Source organism: Talpa occidentalis, unplaced genomic scaffold, assembly GCF_014898055.3.
Source record: "Talpa occidentalis isolate TD23 unplaced genomic scaffold, MPIMG_talOcc4v2.1 talOcc4.16, whole genome shotgun sequence".
In the NCBI taxonomy this organism is placed as follows: Eukaryota; Metazoa; Chordata; class Mammalia; order Eulipotyphla; family Talpidae; genus Talpa; species Talpa occidentalis.
The window spans coordinates 2491593-2516351 of record NW_023601653.1 but is presented as its reverse complement, the minus strand read 5'-3'; the positions used below and the strand labels follow the sequence as shown (position 1 = coordinate 2516351).

Sequence of the window (24759 nt, the reverse complement as noted above, 5' to 3'; positions counted from 1 at the left end):
AATGACCGCGTCCTCTTGGGCCAGAACAGCTTTGTCCCCAGGTCCCGAGCTGGCTCCGGAGCACCAAGCTGAGGGGGCACCTTGCGTCATCGGAGGAGCCCCTTCGACCGCATGCGCCCAGGACCGGCTGGGGGAGGGGGCTGGTCGCCAGGGGAACCCAAGCCATCAGAGGGTTGAATTTCAGCCCCCCCAACCCAGGAAGGAGAGGGGGGTTGGAGGTTGCGCCGGTCACCCGTCGGTTAACCGATCACGTCTGAGGCGGACGGGAATCCCTAAATTATTTGAAACGATGACCAAAAAACCACAGAAATATCCCCACACTGCAATTCCAAGAGCTTTCGGGTGGCTGCGCATGTGGAGGTGCAGGGGTGCACCTGGAGAGGGAAGCCCGCGCCCTGGCCCCAGGCCCCCTCGCCACGCAGCAGCAACAGCTCAGCTTTGCTGGGCTCCCAGGCACCCTAGCACATCCACGGAGCCTCAGAAGGGGTTGGGGAGCGGGTGGGGGGACCCTTGTGTGCTTCCACACAGAGCAGGCAGGTCCGAATGGCACTTGGAGGGGGCCTCGTGGGGTGCAGCCCCTGCCCGGGAGCCCAAGGCCACCTCCAGGCGGGCGGCACGGGCTGAGGAGGAGGCAGCAGCAGCCGCCGGAGAAGAGAGTTCTGGCGTGAGACGCGCCCCACGTGTCTGTCGGAAGCCCTGAGAGTGGAGGCGAAAGGGGCGTCTCTCCCCAGTGACAGACCCCGTGACCTCCCAAAGAAAAGCCTTTATTTATGTACAGGGCTCAGGACAGAAGAAAAAAAAACTCTAGAAAAAGGAGGTTCCAAAATAGGCCTTCAGCAGGCCGGGCAGCGGGCAGCGCGCAGGGTCCCGGCTGGCGTCCGCGCTCCCAGCCGTCACTTCCAGGTGGTGAGGATGGCTCTCCCCGACTCCCTCGATCGGAACCCTCTGGACCCCGGCGGCTGGCCCGGACGGCCCCTCAGCTCCCGGTCGGCCCCGTCGCCCTGCGCCAGCTCCTCGTCGTACCTGGAAGCAGAGGCGTCGCCAGGACACGGGGGCAGTGATGCGGGTTGCCGGCCCCCGCCGGGGCGCTCGTAGGCGGCCTTCAGCATCAGGAAGGACGGGACCCGGTATGGCTTTGGGGGACCTCTCCGCTGTCTTTCAGGGTCCTGCGCAGGTGGGGACGTGCTGCCTGGGCCGCATGGCAGGGCTGGGCTCCACACACCCCTCAGGTAGGCTGCGTCCCTCCCGCACGACCCCACCGCCCGTCTGAGGACGCGGGCAGAGGTGTCCCTGAGGCCACCCGGGGCAGCGCAGAGCCAGGACTCAAGAACACTCGGGACTCGGGATCCCAGTGGGAACGGCCCAGCCTGCGGATGGGACAAGGCGACACCTCTGGGCTCGCCGACCCTGCCCGACCCGGGAGCGGGGGCGCGGCCTCATCACCGCTGACATCAAGGGCAAAAGGCAGCAGATGCTCCGCTGGGCTGCACTGGCTGCCCTCTGCGGCCTTCCAGAACGGCGCGTTTCTGCCCTAAGTGTGTATGTTCCAGGAACCCGAACCTGCGGGCTGAGCGGTGTGGGCCGGGACTCGGGAGGCTGAGTGCCCTCTGCTGGGGGTGGAGGGCCTCCTGCACCCTGGCTCCCTCAGGGGAGAAGGCCACGTTGGGCAGAGGACACCGGGGACACGGGAGGCGGGCGGTGGGGGGATCTCCCAGGAAGCCCCCAGGGACACTCTGTCGCCTGTTCTGATGTGTCACCTCCCAGGGCCGGAGAGACCTGCAGGTCAGGCCCCTGGCTGACCCCGGCGCCTCACTCATGGGGGTGCTGCGCAAATGGAGGGGAGAAACCCACCTCTCTGAGCGCTGTGCACCCCGCCTGCTGCCGTGAGAGGCCTGCGCTGCGGCTGAACTCGGGCTCCTGACCGGCAGGTCGTCCACCCGGAGCCGCCTGCATCAGGCAGCTCAGCCAGCCCCAGCTGCGTTGGGTCCCGCCGTGATGAGGAAGGCCCCGCGGCGCCCGCGGCAGGTGGGGGGCGTCACTGACGCACGCTTAGCCCGAGACTAGACAGGCTGGGGCCGCGCCCCGCGGTCCAGCCCAGCGTCACGCTAACAAGCCCGCTCCCGCGCCACTCACAGGATCTCGTAGTTGCCGAGGACTTCCCTCGGGGGCGCCTTGTTCCACCTGCAGTCCGGGACCTCGCCGTTGGGGACGGCGATGTTGAGGGTGTCGTTGATGAGGTTGTACTTGAGGATGCGGTCGTTGGCGGTGCTGGAGGTGAGGGACGGGGACGCGTTCACCTGCAGCGGGGGGAGCACAGCTGCTCTCGCACCGGCCCGCGGTGGGGCGGGGGTCCGGGCGGGGGTTGGGGGGGGGGCGCGGCAGTCACCTCGATCAGCCAGGGCTTCAGCTTGTCGTCCACGATGATGTCGTAGCCGTAGCACTCGAAGCAGTGCTTGTCGTTGTTCATCACGGGCTGCGGGGAGCGCGCGGTTGTGGCCGGAGCCAAGGACCCGCCACCGCGCAGGACGCAGACGCCGCGGCCCTCCCTGCCCGGCAGTTCCCACCCCCACCCGGGCCCGGCCTGGCCCAGGGACGGAGGCTGCTCCTGGGCCGCAAGGCACCCAGGGGGCAGTGACAGCTCTCGGGACTCGGCTGTCACAGGCTTGACGAGCAGCACCGACGTCCCGTGCTGGAGACCACCTCGGAGTGGACGCAGCCGTCCCCGGCCTGTCGCCTGGGGGAGGCCAGCGCCACCTCGTCACCAGCACCCACGTCCACCAGCTGCCAGTCCCGCCGCGGGGCCCTGGGGGTGTGGGTGCCGGCTACCAAGCCCTGTTCTGGGACGAGTCAATCCATTCACTTAAAGCTGCTGGGTTTCCTCTCATTTCCACCTCCGTGCCAGACTGTCCTCCTGGCAGCCCCGCCAGCCACCTGCCCGCCATCCAGGCTCCCGGGTCCAGCCCAAGCTGCTGGGACTAAGACCCAGGGGGTAGAGTTTTACCCATGTACCCCACACCAGCAAAGCACACGGGTAGCACAGTAGGGTCCTCTTCTGCACTAGTGGACACGTGGACCCTGCTCACCGTGATGGATCTAGGAGGGGAGCTCCTCTGGGGAGCGGCCTCGCTTGGCCTTGTCATCTCCGAGGGAGGAACACCTGGCGGGTAGACCCCTGCACCCTGTTAGAGGACTTGTATTTCCACCGAAAGTCAGGGTCCCAGCCAGGGCAGCGCGCATACCCCGCTGTCCAGCAAGCCTCTGCAGGCTCCAGCCCTCGAGCAGCGTGGCCCCCCGAGCTCTGGTCCTCTGCATCTGCCCCCTGCTCCAGGTCTGGGAAACCTCTGGTGTCCTGTGCTAGGCCCATCACTCCTATGACTGCACCCCATTTCCACAGACCTCCTATGACGGGCATGTCCACCCAACAGCCCTGTGACGGGTGTCCAGGTCAGCTCCTAACCAGACGCTCCCTATCCACCCAGTGGCACAGAGTGTGGACGACGGCGGCACCGAGGCCTGGGCTCAGGGCTGCCACCCGGAGCGCGTGGGGGCCGCTGGCCACTCTCCCTTCTAGGATCGCCTGCGCCCCCGGCGGGTGTGTAGGTGAGACGGTGAAGACAGGTATTTGTAGCACAAGAACACGCCCCACTGCTGCACAGCGGCGGCTGGTGTCGGATTGTGCTGGGCCCCGGCCCGCCCGCTGCACCGGACTCACCGCCACGGCCTTCAGCGACTGCACGATGATCCAGTGGATCTCGTCGAACAGCTTGCTGGTCACCTCCTTGCCGCGGGTGCTCTCCAGGTAGAGCCGCAGGTTGCTGACCGTCCACTTGCCCCCGTGGATGTGGTTGTAGTCCTCCTGGGGAGGGCGCGGAGGCCTCAGGCCATGCACGAGGGGCCCACACACGCCCGCTCTTCCCGCAGCCTTTCCTGGGGCTCCCCAGGCACGAACCCCTGCCCCATGGGGAGCCAGGCCCTCCTGTCCACCCACGTTTCACAAATACCCAACCCCAGTCTGTGCGGCTCCCACAGCAAACTTTCTGCCTCTGCTGCCACGGTGCCCGCGAAACAGCCGGCGGTGAAGTGGGAGAGAAAGCAGAGGCAGGCATGACACTTGACCCAGCAACCCCCGCCTTCTGCTCTCTTCCCGTGGAGTCTTTCCTATTGATGCAAACAGTGGCTGATGGCCTCCACGGGAACCCTCTGACCTCAGTCTGCCATCCCCAGGTGGGTGCAGCTGGGCACGGCCCCCCGGGTGCCAAGCGGGCTGGAGGGTGGTCTCCCCACCTGCCCCATGCAGACATCACCCAGGTGTTCCTCGGCCTTGCAGGGTCTGAGGCCATGGCTCGGCCTCCAAAGGGAAGTGAGTCTCATGCCCGGTCATCTGAGGGGTCACGTCCCAGTTCTCACTAACCACCTCTGGCCATGTCCTTTCTGCGCTGCCCCTGAACGCCACCCCTGCGATGCCCTCAGCAGGTGAGCAGGGGCGGCCTCACGTGGCGACGGTGGCAGCTCTCAGCCGTTTTAGTGTCATCGCACAAACAGCGAAGTAAATCCCGGGCGCCGTTCGCAGACCAGGCGTGGGTGACTTGCCCCCATCAGCGTGGGAGTGAGTGACGTGGGCCCACCTGCAGGCGGATGGCCCTCGCTCTTCAGCAGGTCGCCCAGAAGAGCCTGTTCCATACCAACACTTCCCTCTTTGGACTCAAACAACAGTAAAGCCAGGGTATTCAAGGCCTCCACTCAAACAAGACTCAAACGCAAGAGCCTCCAATTTAAAAATATGAGACCGGGCCTCTCCGGTGGCGCAGCGGTTGAGCGCTGGGTTGCAAAGCTGCCCGCGGTCTCTGCGGCGCCGGTTCAATCCCTGGCTGCTCCCCGGCCACCGGAGGAGGGTCCCACATGGCGCGCAGACCTCTCCTGCCGCCCGCTGCTCCCCTCAGCAGTGTACCTTGGTCCTTCTGTCTGCTCTGCTCCCCGCTCTGGCTCTGGTGAACTCTCTCACCCTCCCGCGCTTCTGACTGTACCCAGTGCATGTATAACAAACAAACAAAACAAAATAAATAAATAAATAAAACATGCCTCTATTAAAAAAAAAAAAAAAATAAAAATATGAGACCTTGAAAATTTTTTGTTAGAACTAGCTCGAGCCTGTCCCCAGGCCCGCACAACACTGACAGCGTCCTGTGTCCTGGCCAGACGCTTCTCACTCCACGTCCTCACTCCGGGGCTCCAACTGCCCTGACCGCCTTCCAGTTCCTACAACGCTTCTTCCTACCACAGGGCCTTGGCACCTGCTGCGCCTCAGCTAGAACACTTCTCCCACCTCCACCAGGGTAGCCCCCGCTCACTTCAGGTCTCAGTTCAGGCACTTCTGCCTGGAAGCCCTCTCTGACCACCTGGACGAGGGGACTTGGCCTTCCTATGCTCTTCTAGACCTGTGTTCTTCATCCTGAGAGCGCACACCTCAGGCTGTGACTGCACACTCGTCACCGTGGTTATCTGATGAAAGTCTTCCCGCTACCGGCGAAGGCCCGTGGGAGGAGAGAGCAAGGTTGTTCTGCCCATCGCTGGAGCCCCAGCACGCAGCAGGGACCCACCAGGACAGGCGCTCAGTGAGCGTTTGCTGAGTGAATGAGCATCTGAGCGTGAGTCTTCTCATATTAGCCTCCAGCAAGCCGAGAGGGGAGATTAGCTCTTTCACAGATGCAGAAGATGACGCTCTGAGGGGCAAACGGACACCCAAAGCCACACAGGCGGGGCCTGATGCTGGTTCTTCCCGTGTCCAGGTGCCCCACCTTCGGGCTGGGTCAGCTGAGGGGCCAGGCCAGGCACCCAGGGCCCCTGAACGCCCCCTCCACCCACCCCACCGCCAAGAGAGAAAAGCAGGTTAAGACCTGCCAATGTCCCTGGACCCGGGGGCGGCACATACCCCGTGTTTCTGAATGGCCACGTTGGTGAGGTGGACGAACATGTTGTCCAGCTCGCTGGTGCTGGGGGTGTACTTGACCGTGCAGAAGCGGCAGAACCCGAGCTTGTACCTAAGCGGAATTCAGGCCGCTCAGCGCTCGGAGACGGCGCGTCACGAAACCAGACACTCGGTTCCCTTAAAAGAGCTGCTATTTCTGTTTTACATTTCTAGGAGGATCGCTTTTTAGGGTTCATTTTTCCCGACAGCCTCCCTGAGACGTGATTCACGCGCCCAGCAGCCTGGCTACTCAGTGTACAAGGCAGAGCTGGTCGTGTCTGCCACCCTGGTGCCGGCACCTCATCGCCCCACCCAGAGCCCCCAGGCCCTTCGCCAGCCCTGCCGAGCCCCCGTCCTGGGCCAGCAGCAATCTCCTGTCTGCGGACAGGTGTCCACTCGGGGCACACCACACAGAGGGGATCAGACAAGAGGAGGCCTCAGTGTCTGGCAGGTGGGTCAGGTTAAAAGGCTGCTGTTTAGCTTGTGGGGTCTCACCAGCGCATCTGGGCTAACCACGCTGCTGGGCCCCAGCGAGCACCGGTCAGGGCCTCAGGGCGCAGTCTAAGAAGGCAAGCGAATCTCGGGGCTCACATGTAGCAGCGCAGCGGGCGGTAAGTGGACACCAGCACGTACAGGCGCAGGTCAAACTTCCTCCCGCCGATGAGCAGCGGGTTGTTGATGTAGAGGGAGATCACATAGGCCTCCTTCGTGGACTGAGACACGAACCTAAACGCAGCAGAGCGGGTCGCACCAGGGCCGGGACCAGGGAGCATCCAGTCGTCGGTCTAAACGCCCAGCTGGTCAGTGAGGGGGCGGTTGACCCGACCCTGGGCTCCCAGCAGGACAGTGCTCCCCACCCCGGCCTGCCCAGCTGAAGCTGGCAACGGGAATCAGATCTGAAGGTAGGGCGCACGGAGAGGGTGTCCCCGCTGCCTGAGGGGTGAGCCCAGTCCACAGCGCCACAGTGACTCCTGCAGCCTCAGGCACCCCGAGCAGTGAAGGTTCTGCAGAGACACAGTGAGGCCCTGCAGGCCCCGGGAGATGACCTGGCCGGCCACCTTGTGCCGCCGCCCCCGCTGAGCACCATGCTGACGAGCGCTCAGGGCAGATGGACTCTGTCCATCCCCACTGTACCCTGCGGGCTGGTGCCAGGAGTACCCCCGGGTTACCCAGGGGAGGAATCCAAGGGTCCACACAAAAAACTGACCCAGATTCCTATCAGGGATTCACACCCAGATACTGGGTCCAGGGGTTCAGCTCCAGCTTCGCGGCCTCAGAATCATCACGGCTCAGTGGTCTCCGATGTTCAGAAGACACGGCAGCCGGCAAAGCAGGGCTCTGGGGCCTGATGCTGGCTGGGGACTAGCTGACCTTGGGTCGGGTGGCACTACCTGTAATGACGCTATGGGGGGCACGGAGCCTGGCCGACACCCCAGAACCAGCAACACCCCCTCACCCCCGCCAAGTCTGAGGCCCACAGGACGCGTGCGGCAGGTGCCGTCCCCCACTTACGAAGACGTCTTGCTGTCCCGGGACCACTTTTTGATCTGCGAGAGCTTGTTGATGAGAAAGATGCCCTTGCCCTGGGCTTTGCCGCAGGGCTTCATGATCCAGGTGCTGGAGGGGCTCTTCCTGAACTCCTCCACGAACAGGTTGTAGTCGGCCGGCAGCATGTAGGTGACCGGGACAAAGTCTGGGGGGCGAGGAAGGGGGATGGTGGGCGCCAGCCCAGCGGTGGCCGCGAACAGGACACGCGCGGCCCTCTGGGGGGTCTGCTCACGGCCCGGCCCAGCCCCTCCGCCACAGGGGCCTCCGCTGCCCATGGCGTGGTGAGGTCACCGTTACTGCCTGTGCCAGCACTGCACACGCGGTGCCCCACAGCAACTTCTAGGGTGACATTACCGCCCCCATTTTTTAGGAGAGAATCAAGAGGTCAGTTATGCACTTTTGCCCAGAGATGTAAAGGGTAAAGGGAGTCTGGAATGCCCCATGGCCCAGATGTTCGCACCAGGCAGGACGGGGGCACACAAGACAGGGTCTGACACCGTCGCGGCCCCTTGTACCGGGCACCCCCACTCCGGGCACTGAGGGCCCTCCTCTCACCACACACAGTGTACCCCAAGGCACCCAGTGGAACTCAGGTTCCAAACTCGAGGGCCCCCCAATATTCTGCAGACAGTGGTAAGGGGGATGCCCACACCTTGTAAAACACACCCGCCCATCCAAGCCCTTGAGCCGCTGACAGAAAAAGCACAAAGATTCATCTAGAACAGGTGGTTGGGGAGGCACGAACCCAGGTAGAGGTATTTCCCGTTTTCATCCTTCTCCGCCAGGGGACTCCCTTCCTTCTCCAGCTCCTTCCTGTATCTCTTAATATTCTTCACCATCAGGTCCTTCCGGGTCAGCTCGTAGTGATTCGGGAAGTGGTTGACGATCTGATCATCTGAGAGGCGGTAGCCCGTCTCCACGCTGAAAACATTCCGGATGGTCTGCACGCTCATCCTGAAGAGGGGCGCGCATGAGAAAGCCTGGAGTGTGTCCTCGTGGGCCTGGGGTCTCCTGGCCAGGAGGCACTTCCTCGGGGCACTGCCCTGTCCCCCTGCCCTGTGCCTGAGCCGGGAGGTGTCCGGGCCCTGAGCCGGGGCTGTTAGCAACAGGAGCTGTTCCGATCCTGCCCTGAACGCTTCCCTCCCCAGTGCGGAGCAGACGCCCAGGAAAGCTGACTCCCGAGCACACTGGCCCTGAAGTGGGGCCTGACACAGGCACAGTCGGGAAGGATCCCTCTAAGGCCAGACCCTCTGGGGGGCCCTTGCAGGGCCCTGAGTCACTCCAGAGAGAGCTCTGACAGGCCAGCTGCCCGGGGCTGCCCTGACTGAGCTGGAGGGGAAACAGGCCCTCCCAACAAGGGTGCAGGCGGCTGCCCCGAGTGCTGGGCACAGCTCTTCAGAAACACTCACCAGTAGAAGTTCCAATCCTCGTTTTCTGTCACCTGGACCCATCCTCTCTTCTCAAAGTTATTTATCAGCACCGACTTCTCAATGTCGGTGACCCACTTCACTTTTCCTGCCATAATCCTGTAAGAAAGCCACTTCTTGGAGCCCAGAACCTTCGACGACCAGCTTTCCCTCACACAAAGGAATCTTTTACATGCCACGAGTTTCATGGCCCCCAGCCCAAGCCCCCAGCAGCCTCAGCAGAGTCCAGGCTGTCTGCCCCACGTCGTGTGGCAATGTCTGGGGGGCGTTTGTCACAACTGGGAGTGAGGCCTCCTGGGATACAGTGGGTTGAGGCCATGGATGCTGCTCAATATCCCACAACACACAGGGTGGTCCCAGCACACAGGGTGGCCCCACAAGTTACCAAGCCCAAAACAGCAACACCACCAAGATCCAGAAGTCTCGCCAAGTGAGTGATAAAGGCAGCAATTAAATAATCACTACAAATATTCCATCCCAACTGCCACAGGAGCCGCAAGGAGACAAACTTGGGGTTGAGAGAGGCGGCAGGAGGGTGGGCAGGCTGCCCTGAGCAGGGGGCCCTGGATCTGACTTGGGGGGAGTACCTGGGAGTATCTATCCCCGAGGACACTTGAAGACTCCTGGGGCTGCACCTACCATAGGTACTTATGGAGCCGGCGGGGACCTGCAGCAGCTCTTCTGCTTCACAAACTCCTGCCTCTGGCTCCGGCCTAAAATGAAACCAGCACACAGATGACACGCACACACGGCAGGAGCCTGAGCTGCTGCCTTCATGACAGCCAGGTGGAGGCCAACCAGGGCATTCTGAGCAGGGGGGTCTTTTGTTAACAAGTGCACACCGGGAGATGCCTTCCGGGTCTGCTCGTGGTACTTGGTTCCTGCTGACGTTTATGACCTGCCATCCTACCCCTTCATCACACACACCCTCGTGCAGACGAGCCGCATTCCAGGCCTGGCCCCGGCTGTTCTGCCCACCTGAACGGCCCACCACTCCCTAGCGGCCTCCCCCCCATCACAAGGCCCAGGTCACTTTCCCCAGGGAGCTGTCCCAAGCCTGCCCTCAGCCCCCTGCACCTCTCCTGCCTCCTCCATCAGCAGGCATCTCCTGTCCCCCACCCCCTGGACCCCCTCCGTGGACATTCCTTCTGTAAGCGCAGGGGTGCACTTCCCTGATCCCGCTCATCCCAATGATTTTTTTTTTTGGATTTGGGTAAAATCCAGCAAAGCTCCCAGGTCATCTGCCCAGCCCAGTGATCTCTTCACAGGACCCAGGGCAGCCCCGCAGCGGACACATCCTCAAGTACCTGCTTCGCTGGAGATGCCCATGGAGGTGGACCGTGTTCCCCAAAAGGTATGAGCTAAAACCCCCAAATGACCCATAAGGATAAGACACTTTCACGTCTGGCGTGACCCCCTGCAGAACCCCGGCTGCTCAGTGAGGCGGACGACCGCCTCGGCCGCACCCGCCTCACTGACCAGCACTCGGGGCGAGGCAGGCCCAGGGCCCCCCCCCCCCCCGGGAGGCGCACCAGGGGCCCCGGCCCCGCCTCTGCAAGGCGCCCCGAGGCACAACACGGGCTGCGAACGGTCGGGAGAGGCCGGGACACGGCGGCTCCGCGACGAGCAACGCGAACCCCGGACGGGAGGCTCCGCGCAGGACCCAGCGCTCGCGGGGGGCAGGGGGCGCGGGTCCCGGAGCCGCCGCCGGCCAGGCCGCCACCCCGGCGCCCCGCCCCGCCCCGCCCGCCCCGGCGCGGCCTCACCTCTGGGCGCCGCGCGCGGGAGCCCCGAGGAGGGCGCAGCGGCCGCCCCGCCCCAGCCCGCCCGGCGCTCGCCCGAGGACGCCGCCCGCAGCCCCGGGCCCGGCCCCGCGCGCCCACTTCCGGGACGCGCCCGCCCGCGCCGCGACTGCTTCCGGGGCGCCGCCCCGGCAACCGGGACGCGCCCGCCCGCGCCGCGACTGCTTCCGGGGCGCGCCCTGCGCGGGGGCGGCGGGCGGCGACCCCCGCCCAAAGCCGCGGGGCCCAGAGGAGGGGTCGGGGCGACGGGGGGCGCGGCCGGCGGGCGCGGCCCTTCCGCCTCTAAAATCGCCACTTTTTAAGAAATTTGCCACCGACGTTGACCCTGCCCCCTAGGACTGCCGTGGGGGTCCCGGGACGGGCCCTGGGCACCTCGACGCTCCCGGAGGCGCCCCCCGCGCGGGCAGGTCGAGTCCTCGAAGTACAAACTGTGGGGCCTCCCCGGGGCGCAGCGGGTGGGGCGCGCGCCGTGAAGCCGTCCGCAGCCTCTGCAGCGCGGGGTCGAGGCCCGGCCCGCGCGGGCGCTGCCCACAGGGCGCAGCAGACTCTCCTGCCGCCCGCTGCTCCCCTCAGCAGTGGACTTCGGTCCTTCTGCCTGCTCTGCTCCCCGCTCTGGCTCTGGTGGGTCCTCTTGTTACAGGGCAACCCCGATATTGAACGGGGTGCCCGGCTGTGGGTCCTCACCCGCGCGCTTACAAGGGACTTATGAACACTCCACTGCAGGACACACGAAAGGTTCATAAAAGGTTTATTTACAAGGGAAAAGGAAATAAGGAAAATGGACAACTCAGGGGGAAAATAGGGAAATAAAGTCTTTCATGCGTCCCACCCGATCCGCCGACCTGGAAACCCAAAGGCACTCTCCGAGCTGGCCGGACGCTGCGAGCTGGCGGGGAGCCAAAATGGGGGACCCCCCCCCAAAGCCCACGTGTCTGGCTTTATACCCACCTGGCTGCTGAACCCCACCCTCAGGCCCCAGCCACCTTCCCTTGGGTGGGGATGGGATGTGGAGTTCCCAGTGTCTTTGGCTTTGGCCTGGGGTGGGGGTGGAGTCCACACAGCCTGTATGGGATTAGCTTTAGGACAGCCTTTTCCCCTAACACTCTCACCCCCCCGCATCTCTGGCCTGTACCCCAGCTCTTGTATAAATACATAAATCTTAAGTGTATATATATATATATATATATATATATATATACATACACACATATAAACTGTCAGGAGGAGGCAGCCTGTTTCGAGAGAGCCTTAAAACTGAAGCTGGCCACAGGTCGAGTCCGGGCTCACAGCCACCCCAGCCCCAGTTTCCTTTTCTGCATCAGCTCTAACAGCCTCGCGGTGAAGGGTTTTGAGATTATCTAAACAGGTTTCTAAAAGGAAGGCACTAGGAATAGCACACACTAGTTACTCGAATACTTGTTGAATTAATTAATAATAAAAGAGCCTGTGTCCCTGACATCTGTCAGCCATTTAAAAGCACCCTTAGAGTCAGCAGGAAAGAGGAGAAACAATTTCCATCCCTGCTCTGATACTTTCTGGCAGTCCTGTCTCTTACTTAAAATTTCTTTTTTTTTTTTTTTGAAGATTTATTTATTTATGCACACAAGCACTGGGGTACAGGCCAGAGGTGCAGCAGGGTGAGAGGATTCACCAGTGACAGAGTGGGGAGCAGAATAGGCAGATCCACTGAAACACACTGCTGAGGGGAGCAGCGGGGAGATGGGAGAGGTCTGCTGTGCCCTGTGAGTCAGCTCCCTGGCAGGGGATGGAACTCTCCTGTCTCCCTGCTGCTCCCCTCAGCAGTGTGTTTCAGTAAATCTGCCTGTTCTGCTCCCCACTGTCTCTCATGAATCCTCTCACTCCTCCCACCTCACGCCTCTGGCCTACACCCCAGCTCTTGAATGCATAAACAAATAAACATTAAAAAAGAAAGAAAGAGGCGAGGGTGGGATCAACATGGCAGCGGGGAAACGCTGCGAGTAAGTCCTCCCATTTAAAAAAAAGTTAATAGGGAGGAAAAGCGGCAGGTCCCTGCGAAAACCAGGATGTGGAAGATAAACTGGTGACTGGCAAACTACCAAAGAGGAAAATTGCCATAAAAGAGGACAAAAAGAGAGGAAAGCTCAGAACCCTGCTACCCTCCCCCACCCTAAAAAAGAAAGAAAGGAAAGAAATAGCCTTAACCCAGATGGATGTTTCCCGATTCGGTTTTCTTTTTAAACAATTTAAAAAAAAATTTTTTTTTAATAGAGGCATATTTTATTTATTTGTTTGTTTGTTTTGTTTATACAAGCACTGGGTACAGTCAGAAGATCGGGAGGGTGAGAGAATTCACCAGAGCCAGAGCGGGGAGCAGAGCAGGCAGAAGGACCGAAGGACACTGCTGAGGGGAGCAGCGGGCGGCAGGAGAGGTCTGCGCGCCATGCGGGACCCTCCTCCGGTGGCCGGGGAGCAGCCGGGGATCGAACCGGCGCCGCAGAGGCCGCGGGCAGCTTCGCAACCCAGCGCTCAACCGCTGTGCCACCTGGGAGGCCCTCCTGATTCGGTTTTCTGCGTAAGTGACCACCTGCTAAGCACCTAAGACACAGCTGGATGGCAGGAGAGATCGTCCCCCTTGGCCAAACTGAGGAATTCCTGGAAGGAGGCGAGAACAGACACATGGGGCGACCTTAGCAGAAACGAGGACAACTACTCCCCGCCCGGCAAAGGGAGAAGGTCCCCAAGCTGTGTTTTCTGAACAAAACCCTGGCACTGCCCTGCGATAATGGACACGCACGGGCAGTTGACCGGACGCTGAATTCACAACCACAGGTCCGTCTCCTTCGGGAGGGGACGATCCTTGGTGTCTAGGCTGAAGCCACGTGCCTGTGGCCAAGGGGCTGGCCCTTCTCACTGCTGCTTCCCTGGAAAGGAGACGCTTCCAGGAGGGACTGGTACAATCCTCTCCAAGGCCCCCTGGGCAGGTGCAAATTCGGCCCGTCTGCATTTCCGTTTAGCGCCAGCCAGTGGCGCCAGCTCTCATGTGGGGCTTGACCCTCCAAGTTCACTCCTGCGGCTGCCGGGTCTCCTCTCTCCCGTCCCCTCCAGCCTGTGAGGTCACCTTAACCCCAGGAAATGACCGGGAACAGGAAGATCAGACAAGTGAGGCGCTCACAGGGCTGGCATCGCTGGCCCGCAGCGGGCACTCGGTAAAAGTTGGCTCCTGGATGAGGCAGCACCAGGACTGGCTTCCTCGGGGCCAGGCTGGCTGCGGCCCTTCCAGCCTCCTCCCAGGACAGGCGACTCCATGGCAGGACACCCTCCTGCACAAAGTTGACACAAAGCCTATCCAGGTGTTTTATTTCACTAAAAACACGTTGGCTAAGGGCCGGAACTAGCTACCCCCCTGTGGGTCCCAGCACAGAATGAAAATGCAGATTCCCTTGTTCAAAAGCCAGTAAGAACTTCATCACAGCCTCATTAAAGCAAGTCCAGGGTTTCCGTGCAGGAGATGGGGTTCAGTAGACAAGAGCCCAAGCCCGAACACGAGGACGGGGCCGGGTGGGGGCGCTGCCAGGCCACATCGCTCCCCTGCTGCGCAGGCCACATCGCTCCCCTGCTGCGCAGGCCACATCGCTCCCCTGCTGCGCAGGCCACATCGCTCCCCTGCTGCGCAGGCCACATCGCTCCCCTGCTGCGCGTAGGACACGCCCGAGAACCCAGCCACAAGGCCCTCATCGAACCCTCCCCAGAATCCTGCCCAGCGGGGGGTGTTAGCCCACTTTTTAAAAAGTGATAAAACACACTCAGTCTAGAATTTACTCTCTTACCCATCTTCTCAGGCGTATGTTCAGGGGCGTTGGCTATATTAACATTGTCATGCAACCAACATCCAGAACTTAATCATCTTGCAAAACTGAAACTACCAGCTCAGCGCTACGGCTCAGTCCTCTCCCCCGAGTCCCTGGCACACACCATCCTCCTCTGTCTCTGTGAGCTTGACTAGTCGGTCTGCCTCAGTTAAGTCAAGGACATGGCATCTGTGTTTTGTGTCAGGCTGATTTCAGCATCGTGGCCTCACAGTTCATCTGGGTCGTAACGTGACGAGTTCCTTTTTTAAGGCTAGTAATATTCCGATATGTACACAGCTGCTCCCTGACTTGGGGTGATTTAACTTGTGACTCGTCACTTCACGATGGCACAAGAGTGATCCTCATTCACAGAAACCACAGCTTGACTGCCGCGGACCAGCACAGCAGTAGACGATGAGGCCGTCTCAGGGTTGAGAGACACACAGACACACTTCAAGAAAGTGTAAATCTGAGTGCAACTTTATTTGAGTCAGTGGTCAGTATATATATGTTTTCTAAAAGCATAGAACAGTGAACATCAAAGAAATCAGCTTGCTCATAGGTTTAGCTTATCATTGACAGGGCAGTGATTTATGTCCAAAATACATCTGGACCTAGCCGCATTCCTAAGTAGACAGGCTATTAACTCTTTATATTCTTGTTCTACATAATTATATTCTTGTTGTACTTACTACTACTACTACTACTACTACTTACTTACTACTACTTACTACTACTAATATACTACTTATATTCTTTTTTATTATTATTTTTTTTTAATAGAGGCATGCTTATTTATCTATTTATTTGCCCGTTTGTTTTTTTTTTTTTTTGTTTATACAAGCACTGGGTACAGCCAGAAGCGCGGGAGGGCGAGCAAACTCACCAGAGCCAGAGCAGGGAGCAGAGCAGGCAGAAGGACCGAAGCACACTGCTGAGGGGAGCAGCGGGCGGCAGGAGAGGTCCGCGCGCCATGTGGGACCCTGCCCCGGTGGCCGGGGAGCAGCCGGGGATCGAACCGGCGCCGCAGACGCCGGGGGCAGCTTCGCAACCCAGCGCTCAACCGCTGCGCCACCGGGGAGGCCCACTACTTATATTCTTGTTGTACTACTACTACTTACTACTACTACTACTACTACCTACTCATGTTTACTCATAATTAATTGTCATGGGTGAATTTACATTATAATGCAGTTAATATCAAAGGTACTAAAGTCAAGCACATAACAGAAAGATTATTAAACCAACAATTCTATTATAACACAGTGTTTAGTAATGTTTCATTTGCATTAGCCTAATTATTAAATTACGTATGTTTTTTAATTAGCAATCAATGACCAGAAAAAGGAAAGATTTTAGAGAGACAGTTGTAGTAGAATAAAGTTTATGGGCCTTGAGAAAGCGAGATAAGCTTCCAGGTGGTCAGCATTTCTTTTAACCATCTTTGTGGCAGCTTCTGGTGGTCGTTATCTCTTGGCAGGCATTCGGCTTCTCTGCATCTTAGGGAGTTCGCTGTTCTCCCCCTGCGCGCATGGTTCCTTGCCCACACCGGACCTCAGGGACCATGGCAAGAGCCATTAGCCCTGAGGGTCACTGCAGGGGGAGGTGCAGCACTTGACTTTTGGTCGGGGGCATTCGGCTCTCACTCCCAGCATGTATTCAGCAAACGGTCACCACTTTTTTGGGTAGGCTTGTGTTAGACGAGTCTGCCTGGGTGGGGGTTGTGTACGCGTCTGAGCACGTTTAAGGTGGGCTCGGCCAGGCTACGATGGCCAGTAGGCATTTTTGAATTACGACGTTTTCACCTTATGTCGACTTTTTTGGGCCCATGCCCGTGGCACAATCAGCCCCGTAGACCATGTTGTTTCTCCACTCATCAGCGGACATTTGAAATTCTTTCTGCCTTCCGGCTGCTGTGGACACGGGCACGTGCATCTAGGCTCAAGGCCCTGCTTTCACTCATGCGGGACATAGACCCAGCAAAGGAATTGCAGACTCATACGATAATTAATTCTATGCTTAACTGTTGAGAAACTGCCATGCTGGTCTCGTGGCCTCCCTCTTCACACGCCCCCAAGGGCACGGGGCTTCCGGGTTCTCCACGCCATCCGCATGGCCTCTTCTCTACTTTCTGCAGCGCCACCCCGAGGGGTGGGCTGTCACCATGCTCATATCCGGAGGCTGAGGCTCGAAGACAGCAAATAGCTGGCTGAAGACCGCAAAGCTGGTTCATGTCATCAGTTCAGCTGGCGTCCCCGAGTGCCCAGCCCGACTCGCCCTGCCCCCAGGAGGCTGCTCAGTCGTGGTCCAGGTGCCAATCAGGACGCCTCAGGGGCTGCAGAGCCAAGCCCGCTGGCTCCTGAGGCCAGGGAGATTCCCCACGCTGCCCCCAGGGTGTGTGGAAGCAGCACCTGCCTGTCCCTACCCAGAGCCAGGCACCCCCAATGTCTGTCACTGTCTGGGAAGGATCTTCAACCCCAGGGGTGGTGGGAGGCAGGGCGACCCCTCACCAGCCAGCTGGGTGCTCAGTCTTGCGGGGGAGGCAGCTTTCAATCCCCTACCCTCCCTCCACCCTTCTCACCCTTTCTGTGCCCCGGAGGGACCCCGCCCCTCCGCCCTCTTGCTGGGCAGCTGCTCCCCCCCACCGTGCCCCTGCCTTGGGGTGTCCCAGGTGTTGGCCCCTCCACCAGGTAGGCTGAGTAGGTGTGCAGCAGGGGTGGAGGAAGAATGATAACAACAGACTCGATTTATATCCCGCAGAGCCGCCCACGAACTGTGGCTTTGAGCACTTAACTTCTTCCAGGCTGGTTCTTCCTCTCAAAAATGGAGTTTGGGGCAGAGCCAGCTTCTTGGAGTTCTGAGGGCCCGGTAACATATCAGCTCCATCGCAAAAAGGGGCAAACTGCAGGAATTTAAATAAAAAGAAATTTTTCCTAGAATAGAAAAAAATCCAAAAATGCTGTGTTCTCCTGGGGAAGTCCTCACTCTCCCAAGCAGGACAAGGGAGTTTGGGGTAGTTGTGATTAGCATCGTGAGACTGAAAACTTGAGGGCCTAGAGTGAGGAAGGGCACCCCACTTTGCCTGCATGGCCTCAGCTTCCTCCCCTGTAAAGTGGGAACAGCAAACGTCTGCTGGGAGCATACAAAGAACTACAGAGGGGCCACCATGGAGGGTCAGGGTGCAGGGGAGAGAAGGTGCCTTCTGGGATACATAGATCAGAGGAAGCCTGGGCAGGAGAGGCCCTCCCCGGGCGCCCCTCCAGCCGAGGCTTGGACAGCCGGGGCCTGACGCCAGGCCGGCCCACCCTTGCCGAGTGCGGGTGCGTGAGCTGCTGGGGCTGCTCTTATTGTTTAGAAAAAATCTGCTATCACGCTGATAAGCTCAGCTGTCAGAAGGGATGTTATTTCTGGGTGAAAAGAGATTCTGCAGGTCTGGGGCTCCTTCCTGCCTGCTCGCACGGGCCTGGTCCCGCCGCCTGCCCGGCTGGAGCGATAACCTGGGGCCTTGAGCCTGCCCCTGGCAGGGACGGCACTGGCTGCTGCCGCAGGCCACCGAGCCTTTTGCCCAAGGCTCCCTGGGGCTGCCGGGCAGACATTACCTCCTCTGTCCCCTGGATTCCTGGAATTGTCTGACGGAGGGGAGACCTGTTCTCCATCCCCCTGACAGGGCACATGAGATGAGGTTATTTCGGTCACACGGCCCATTTGTTTTTTGGCCCAAACGCGTGTCTATTAAATTGTTGTGGCAACGATCCGCGTCCTCGCTCTGAAACGCACTGGTCCTGTTTTCAATGGCGATATTATCCTTGTCACTGGCAAAGCTGGCCTCTCTGCTTCCACCCCGGGCTCGGCCTGCCAAGGACCGCTGGCAGCCAGCATTCTGGGCCTCCATTCCAATCCTTGCTTTTGGCTGTCTCGAGCCTGACCCATTGGGCGTCTTTTTTTAAAAATTTATTTATGTATGCAACAAGAACTGGGGTACAGGCCAGAGGTGTGGGGGCTGAGAGGATTCACCAGAGACAGAGCGGAGAACAGAACAGGCAGACTGACTGAAATACACTGCTGAGGGGAGCAGCAGAGAGACAGGAGAGGTCTGCTGCGCCATGTGGGTAGCTCCCTGGCTGGGGATCAAATTCGTGCTGCAGTGGCTGCGGACAGCTTCCTAGTGCTGCGTTTTAACCACTGCACTAGCAGGGAGGCCCCTCCATTGGACTTCTTTTGCTTGAGTTTATTTTGTAGTCCTGGGTTAGAAGGCATACCAAGAGGGCACATCAATACATGTATGCACGTGTGGACTCCCTGTGCCCACCATCCCTAGCACTCCCAGAAGTCCCCTCCTGCTCCTGCTCCTTCCCAGCCAATACCTGCCCCCACCTCGAGGGCGGTCACACTCACCTCCGTCTCTGGATCCTCTTGGCCTGTGCGTCTACCTTGCCCGTGTCTGTAAGAAACTGTCACGTTGACTCCAAGAATGACCCTCATTCAATTCGCACACTATCTAGAAGGGAAGGAAAAGCCCACTGAATAGTCATCACACCATTAAACACTTCCAGCTTCTAGAAAGTTCCATAGAGATGTGGAGGCGAATGATGCTGTCTTTCCCTTTTCATCAGCTTGTATCGCCCTTGTCATTCCATGGCCCCGCAAGCAGGACAGTGGCCTTCTGTGCGCACCCCTGCTGCAGACCTTCAAGGCTGTGCAGGGCGGCCTCTTGGGTCGCCTGCTGAGGGCAACCAGGTGGTTTCCCATATTGGACTTTCTCTTGTTTACAAGAGCAGAAAACCCGTCTGTCTGTCTGTCTGCCTGCGGTGCTCCGGCACTCAGTGGGCACCTGAGTGAGTGCATGGAGACCCTTGTCCACACATCCGTGCCAACGAGTTTAACTAAACTCGTTTAGCTAAAAAGTTCCAAAAAATGAGATTGCTGACCCAAATATAGTGGGGTTTTGGGGTTTTAGGTTCTAAACTGTCAAAGTAACTTCCAGAAAGATTCACTTACTCAAGTTCTCATTCTACCAATTTCGATGGAAACACCTACTGTCCTGGGGGCTGGGGTGGGGTCATGGGATCATGCCCTCCCCATGGAGCCCAGGGGGATACCTGGGCTTGTGCCTCCGCCACGCCCCCAGGCCCCACCAGCTCCGTCACTGTGAGCGTTGGAAACATTCGCTGTCTGGAGAAAAGGGGCATCTTGTCTGTGTTCTCAGTGACTTTTCTGTGGCTGCCCCTGAGGGGAAGACCCTTCATCCACCATCCAGTCACTTGCGTTAGTTACTTCCTTCAGCACATAGTGCTTTGAACACCTACTCTGTGTCAGCTATCGCTCTAGGTTCTGGGGATACTGCAGTGAAAAGGGGAGCAAAGATCTCTGCCCTGGGGTGGGGCTCATATTCCAGATGTGGAGGAGACAGATGAAAATCAAGCAGTGAGCAACAGTGTAACAGACACAACAGCAATCAAGAACCCCGGGAAACCCAGGCGGGCGCTGTCAAGGGGCTTGCTGGGGTCGGCCTCCTGGGTAGGTGGCGTTTGACACAAGACTTACGGCCAGAAGACAAACCTGCAGGTGTGTGACACAGGGCCACCCCGAGGAAGCTGCGGTGCAAAGGCCCTGGCAGCCAGAAGGCTGTGGCAGGAGCCTGGCACAAGGCCATTGGGGCTGGAGCGGAATGAGCAACCAGGAGAGAGGAGAGTAGCAGAAAATGAGGCCCCAGAGGTAAAATCAGGCTGGATTACATAGGTCCCTGAGGACGCTGGCTTTTAGGCTGTGTAAAAAAGAGAGCCCTGGGGGGATCTGATGATGGAGCAAGACAGTCGGAGCCTCATTTCAGTACCCGGGAGCAGTGTGTAGACAGTCGGGCAGCAGAGGTGGCAGCAGGAAGACCAGCGAGGAGGCGACAGTAAAAGCTGGCTAGAAAGTGGTGAGATTCTGGGTATATTTTCAGGATCACACCAACAGGATTTGCTGCTGAATCAGCAATAATCACTTTCTTTTACAATATGACAACTTAGCGCTAAACTGGCTGGCTTATGGGCCTCTCTGATGGCACAAGGGGTTAAGCACCACACTATGAAGCTGTCTACAGCCTCTGCAGCACCAGTTCAATCCCAGGCCGGCCAGAAAACTACCCACAGGGCGCAGCAGACCTCTCCTGTCTCCCCGCTGCTCCCCTCAGCAGTGTATTTCGTCAGTCTGCCTGTTCTGCTCCCCACTCTGTCTCTGATGAATCCTCTCACCCCTGCACCTCTGGCCAGTACCCCAGCTCTTGTATGCATAAATAAATTTTTGGAAAAAGAATAATCAGAACTAATGCCTCCATCTAAAAAAATAATTTAAAAAATAAATAAACTGGCCGAATTAAAGCAGCAAAGTGTCCGCAGTCCTTGACCTCGCACAGTTGGGGTGAATCAGGAATCAGGAGCCCCTCACTGGAGGGCTCGGTCTCAGGGTCTTCATGAGGCCTGGGCCTCTGGAGGCTCCTCTCGGACTGGGGGACCTGCTTCCTGGGCTGGGTACCCACCTGGGATTGGCTGTTGGCCAAAGGCCTCAATATCTGCCCGCATGAGTCTCTCCACAGGGGGATTGAGTGTCTGCAGCTGGTGCCCCCAGAGTGAGCGACCTGAGGGAACAAGAGCCAGGCAAGAGCCATCCCTTGAGGGTCTGGCCTCAAATATTCTGTAGCATCAACGAAAAGAGCAAAAGGAAATCTGGGAGGGGAGGAGGCAGAGGCACAGGGGGAGGAACAAAATTGGGGGGAGGGAAGAATAGAAGAAAAGAAAAAAGAAAACAGAAAAGAAAAACAAACAAACAAAAACCCAAGCCAGAAATCCCGCAGCATTGCCTCTAGCACATTCTATCCTTTGGCAGCGTGTCCCAGGGCCCAGGATCGAGCAGAAGGCTGTGTGGACACTGCCGAGGACGTCTGCAGCCTTTGGCCTGAGCACTAGAAAGGAGCAGCTGTCGCACTGAGATAGGAGGAGGCAGAAGGTGTAAGTGGGGTGTCCCACAGGCCACGCTGGCCTGAGGGTGGTACTCGTGGGGTGGGCAGTGGAGGACCTCCTTTGAAGTCTGCTGGGTGCCCACTTCTGTTCACTCGTCTTGCCAGGACCTGGCACCTGGTGACCTGGCTCCTTCATGCAGCTCTTGGCTGGGGCAGCTCTGGCCAGGCCATGGCTGCCCCCTGGGCCTGGGCTCACCACCCTGGCTGGGGCGTGCCCGCCAGCTCCTCACTCTCGGACTCTGGACGCTGGATGAGCAGAACCGACAGGACCCTGGCAGGCACCCAGGGGCTCCCTTCATTTCAGGGGTTGGCAACAAGTGGAGGATTCTGGAGGTCAACTGGGGCAGACATCTGCCTGCGTATCTGTAAGTATGAGGGGGCTCTGCTGCCAGAGCCCGGGGGAACGGCAGCTGAAGTGACTAAGTTGGCCTCTCTGGGGTTCTAAGATCTTACTCAAGTTGCTAAGGACCAGCCTTGACTTTCAAAAACCATCTTATGACACTGACTCTTGTTGCTATAGGCCTCCCCCAGGCCCCTATGGGCACCTCTGTCCCCACCATGTCCACCGTCCCTGCAGAGCCCCTCACCAGTCGGCCTGCAGCTCCCTCCCCCTCCCCCCCTCCCTGGGCGTTCTCAGAAAGTTTCGACTTTAGACTTTAGACTAAAGTCTTTAGACTTTAGACTTTCTACTTTAGTAGACTTTCGTTTCGACTTTAGACTTTATACTAAAGTCTTTAGTCTTTATACTAGTCTTTAGTCTTTCTGTTGTAGAGCAACTCCGATACAAAACGGGGTGCCTGACTGGGGGTCCTCACCCGCGCGCTTAAAAGGACTTATCAATGCTCTACTGCAGGCACACGTGAAAGGTTCATAAAAGGTTTATTTACAAGGGAAGGGCAAATGAGGAAATGTACAGCTCTGGGAGAAAAGTGGGAGACAAAGTTTTAAATGAGTCCTACCCGATCCGCCGATCAGGAATCCCAAAATGGCACTCTGAGAGCTGGCCGCCAGCCAGGAGCCGTGAAGCCAGGAGGCGAGACATCCTTTCCCCCTAACACCAGGAGCGGTGAAGCCAGGAGGCGAGACATCCTTTCCCCCTAACACCAGGAGGCGAGCGATCGCGAGCCAGAGAGAGCCTTTCCCCCTAACACCAGGAGGCGAGCGATCGCGAGCCAGAGAGAGCCTTTCCCCCTAACACCAGGAGGCGAGCGATCGCGAGCCAGAGAGAGCCCAAGGCCCACGTGTTTGGTTTTTATACCCAACCTGGCTGCCCAACTCCACCCTCAGGTCCCAGCCACCCTCCCTTGGTGGTGATGGGATTTGTCTTTCCCAGAGTCTTGATGGCTTTAGTCTGGAGTGGGGGTGGGGTCCACAAAGCCTGTATGGGATTAGCTCAGGACATCCTTTCCCCCTAACATTTCTACTAGTCTTTAGTCTTTCTACTTTAGTAGACTTTCGCCGTTCGCCGAAGTCGGGTAAGTCGGTTCTTGGAGGGCGAAGGCGACAGAGGAAATGCCACTGCACACATTTCTCTCCCCACGGAACCCCCATCCTTCCTGTGACGACAATGGGGTGAGTAGGCACCCCCACCGCCAGGCTGTGCCCGAGCAGGAGCAGGGCGCCTCCCCTCCCCCCAGCCCCTTAAGAAGAAAAACGGCTGTGCCACTCGAAAAGCCCTTTCTTTCAAGGCAGGAAGCCCATTCTTCCACGCAAGAAGCCCTGTAAACTGTCCTCCTAGGAGAGAGATGCTTGCATGGGAGGGGTGGACGAGGAAGTCACCCCGAACTAACGGGCAGGCTCTGTGGCCTAAGGTGCCCCCCCCCCCCGCCACCCATCTCGGGCAAGCTCGAGAGGGGAGAAGAGCCCCGGAGGGGCCCCCTGAGGACTGGGGGACCAGGGAAGACAGTGATACCGCCCTCAGGCACTGTGCCATCCTCACCCTGTATGAGTTGGGTGTTACCGCCCCGTTTCTCAGAAAGTGAAGGAAACAGTCTGTGAGTGAGCAGGCTGCACTTGCGCCCACAGGGCCGGCCAGGGACGCCCCCAGTCCTCTCCAGGCAGCCACACCTCTCTGAGTCCCAGTCTCCGGGCCTGGAAACAGGAAGGTAATAAGGTTCCCAGAGGCGTCCCAGGGTCCTGTGCACAGTGGCCTCGCTCTCTGCGGCCTCCCGGTACGGCTGGATGGAAGGACCCAAAGCACAGACGTCCAAGGGCCAGCAGCTGGGGAGGGGCAGCCCGTGCACTCCCACTGATTGGATGGAGGCTGGGGGGCGTCCCATTCAGAGCCTGGGCACCCTCAGCCACTCCAATAGCCCTGCACATGGCTGCCAGAGTCTACTTCCCGAAGAGAAGACCTAATCCCTCTCCCTGTCAAAGCCCTGCACGGCTCCTAGCCACTCACAAGACAACAGGGCCAAGCCCACCTTTCTGCTCTGGTTGAAATTTAGCCCCTTTTCTGATGGCTGCTCAAATACCTCCTCCTCCAGGAAGCCTTCCCTGATATGTTTGTGCCCTCTCCAGGTGCTGGCTTTAGATTTTCCTCTCTGCAGGCTCGAGACTTTCTGAGACCGAAGTACTGATTACCTAAGTACGTCTGTATACAGTTTTGTCTCTCACTGAAGCGAGTCATTTGCCATTGTCTCTGGCCAAGCTCTGGCCCAGGATAAGACCCAACATAGTTTTCTTCTTTGTAGAAAAACAAGTAATGTTTTTCTGATTACCAAGTTAATAAACCATGTGGTACAGAAAATTTGTTAGATGAAGAACACAGAAAGAGAAACCACCTAAGATCCTTATGTCCAAAATCACCACTGTTCCCATTCTGTGGCACTATATTTCTTCCAGATCTTTTTATAGGGATTTTTAAAATATGGCTTCATACTGCACACGCTTAGCTGTAAAATGTGTCACATCTTTTCATAGAAGACCCGCCGGGGCGCGCGGATCGCAGCCCGCGGGCGGGCGGGGGGGGCGCGGCCTTGCGGAGTCGGGCCGGGCGGGGCGGGGCGCGCGCGGGGCGGGGCGGAGCCCGCGGCTTCCATAAAAGGGCGCGCCGCCGCCCGCCGCGGACGCTGCTCCCCGCCGCGAGCGCCGCCCCGCGCCCCGCGCCCCTGCGCCCCGCGCCCCGCCGCGAGGGGAGTCCGCGCCCCGCGCCCCGCGCCCCGGCAGGTAAGCGCCCGGCCCCGCG

At 59.0% G+C, this 24759-nt stretch overlaps 1 protein-coding gene and 1 long non-coding RNA gene across 3 annotated transcripts; both read right to left on the bottom strand.

Annotated features, from left to right (window-relative positions):
• Positions 1-732: 732 nt before the first annotated feature.
• TTLL1 (TTL family tubulin polyglutamylase complex subunit L1) lies at positions 733-10752 on the bottom strand. Of its 2 annotated transcripts, none has more exons than XM_037513419.2 (11): positions 10707-10752; positions 9580-9653; positions 8923-9039; positions 8259-8467; positions 7478-7658; positions 6557-6691; positions 5930-6038; positions 3713-3856; positions 2387-2473; positions 2134-2297; positions 733-1023 (listed from the first exon to the last, which is right to left on the bottom strand). In XM_037513419.2, exons 3-11 carry the CDS (start codon positions 9033-9035, stop codon positions 894-896), a joined length of 1272 nt encoding a protein of 423 aa, XP_037369316.1. In that variant the 5' UTR covers positions 9036-9039; positions 9580-9653; positions 10707-10752; the 3' UTR covers positions 733-893. The 2 variants fall into 2 exon arrangements, with proteins under 2 accessions (XP_037369316.1, XP_037369314.1); XM_037513417.2 differs by lacking the exon at positions 10707-10752 and adding an exon at positions 10248-10406.
• A 6560-nt stretch (positions 10753-17312) lies between these two features.
• On the bottom strand, positions 17313-21187 carry LOC119248232 (uncharacterized). Its single transcript, XR_005125876.2, has 3 exons — positions 21093-21187; positions 18968-19070; positions 17313-17474 (listed from the first exon to the last, which is right to left on the bottom strand). It is a non-coding gene; the product is annotated as an uncharacterized LOC119248232 (long non-coding RNA).
• Between the last annotated feature and the right edge of the window lie 3572 nt (positions 21188-24759).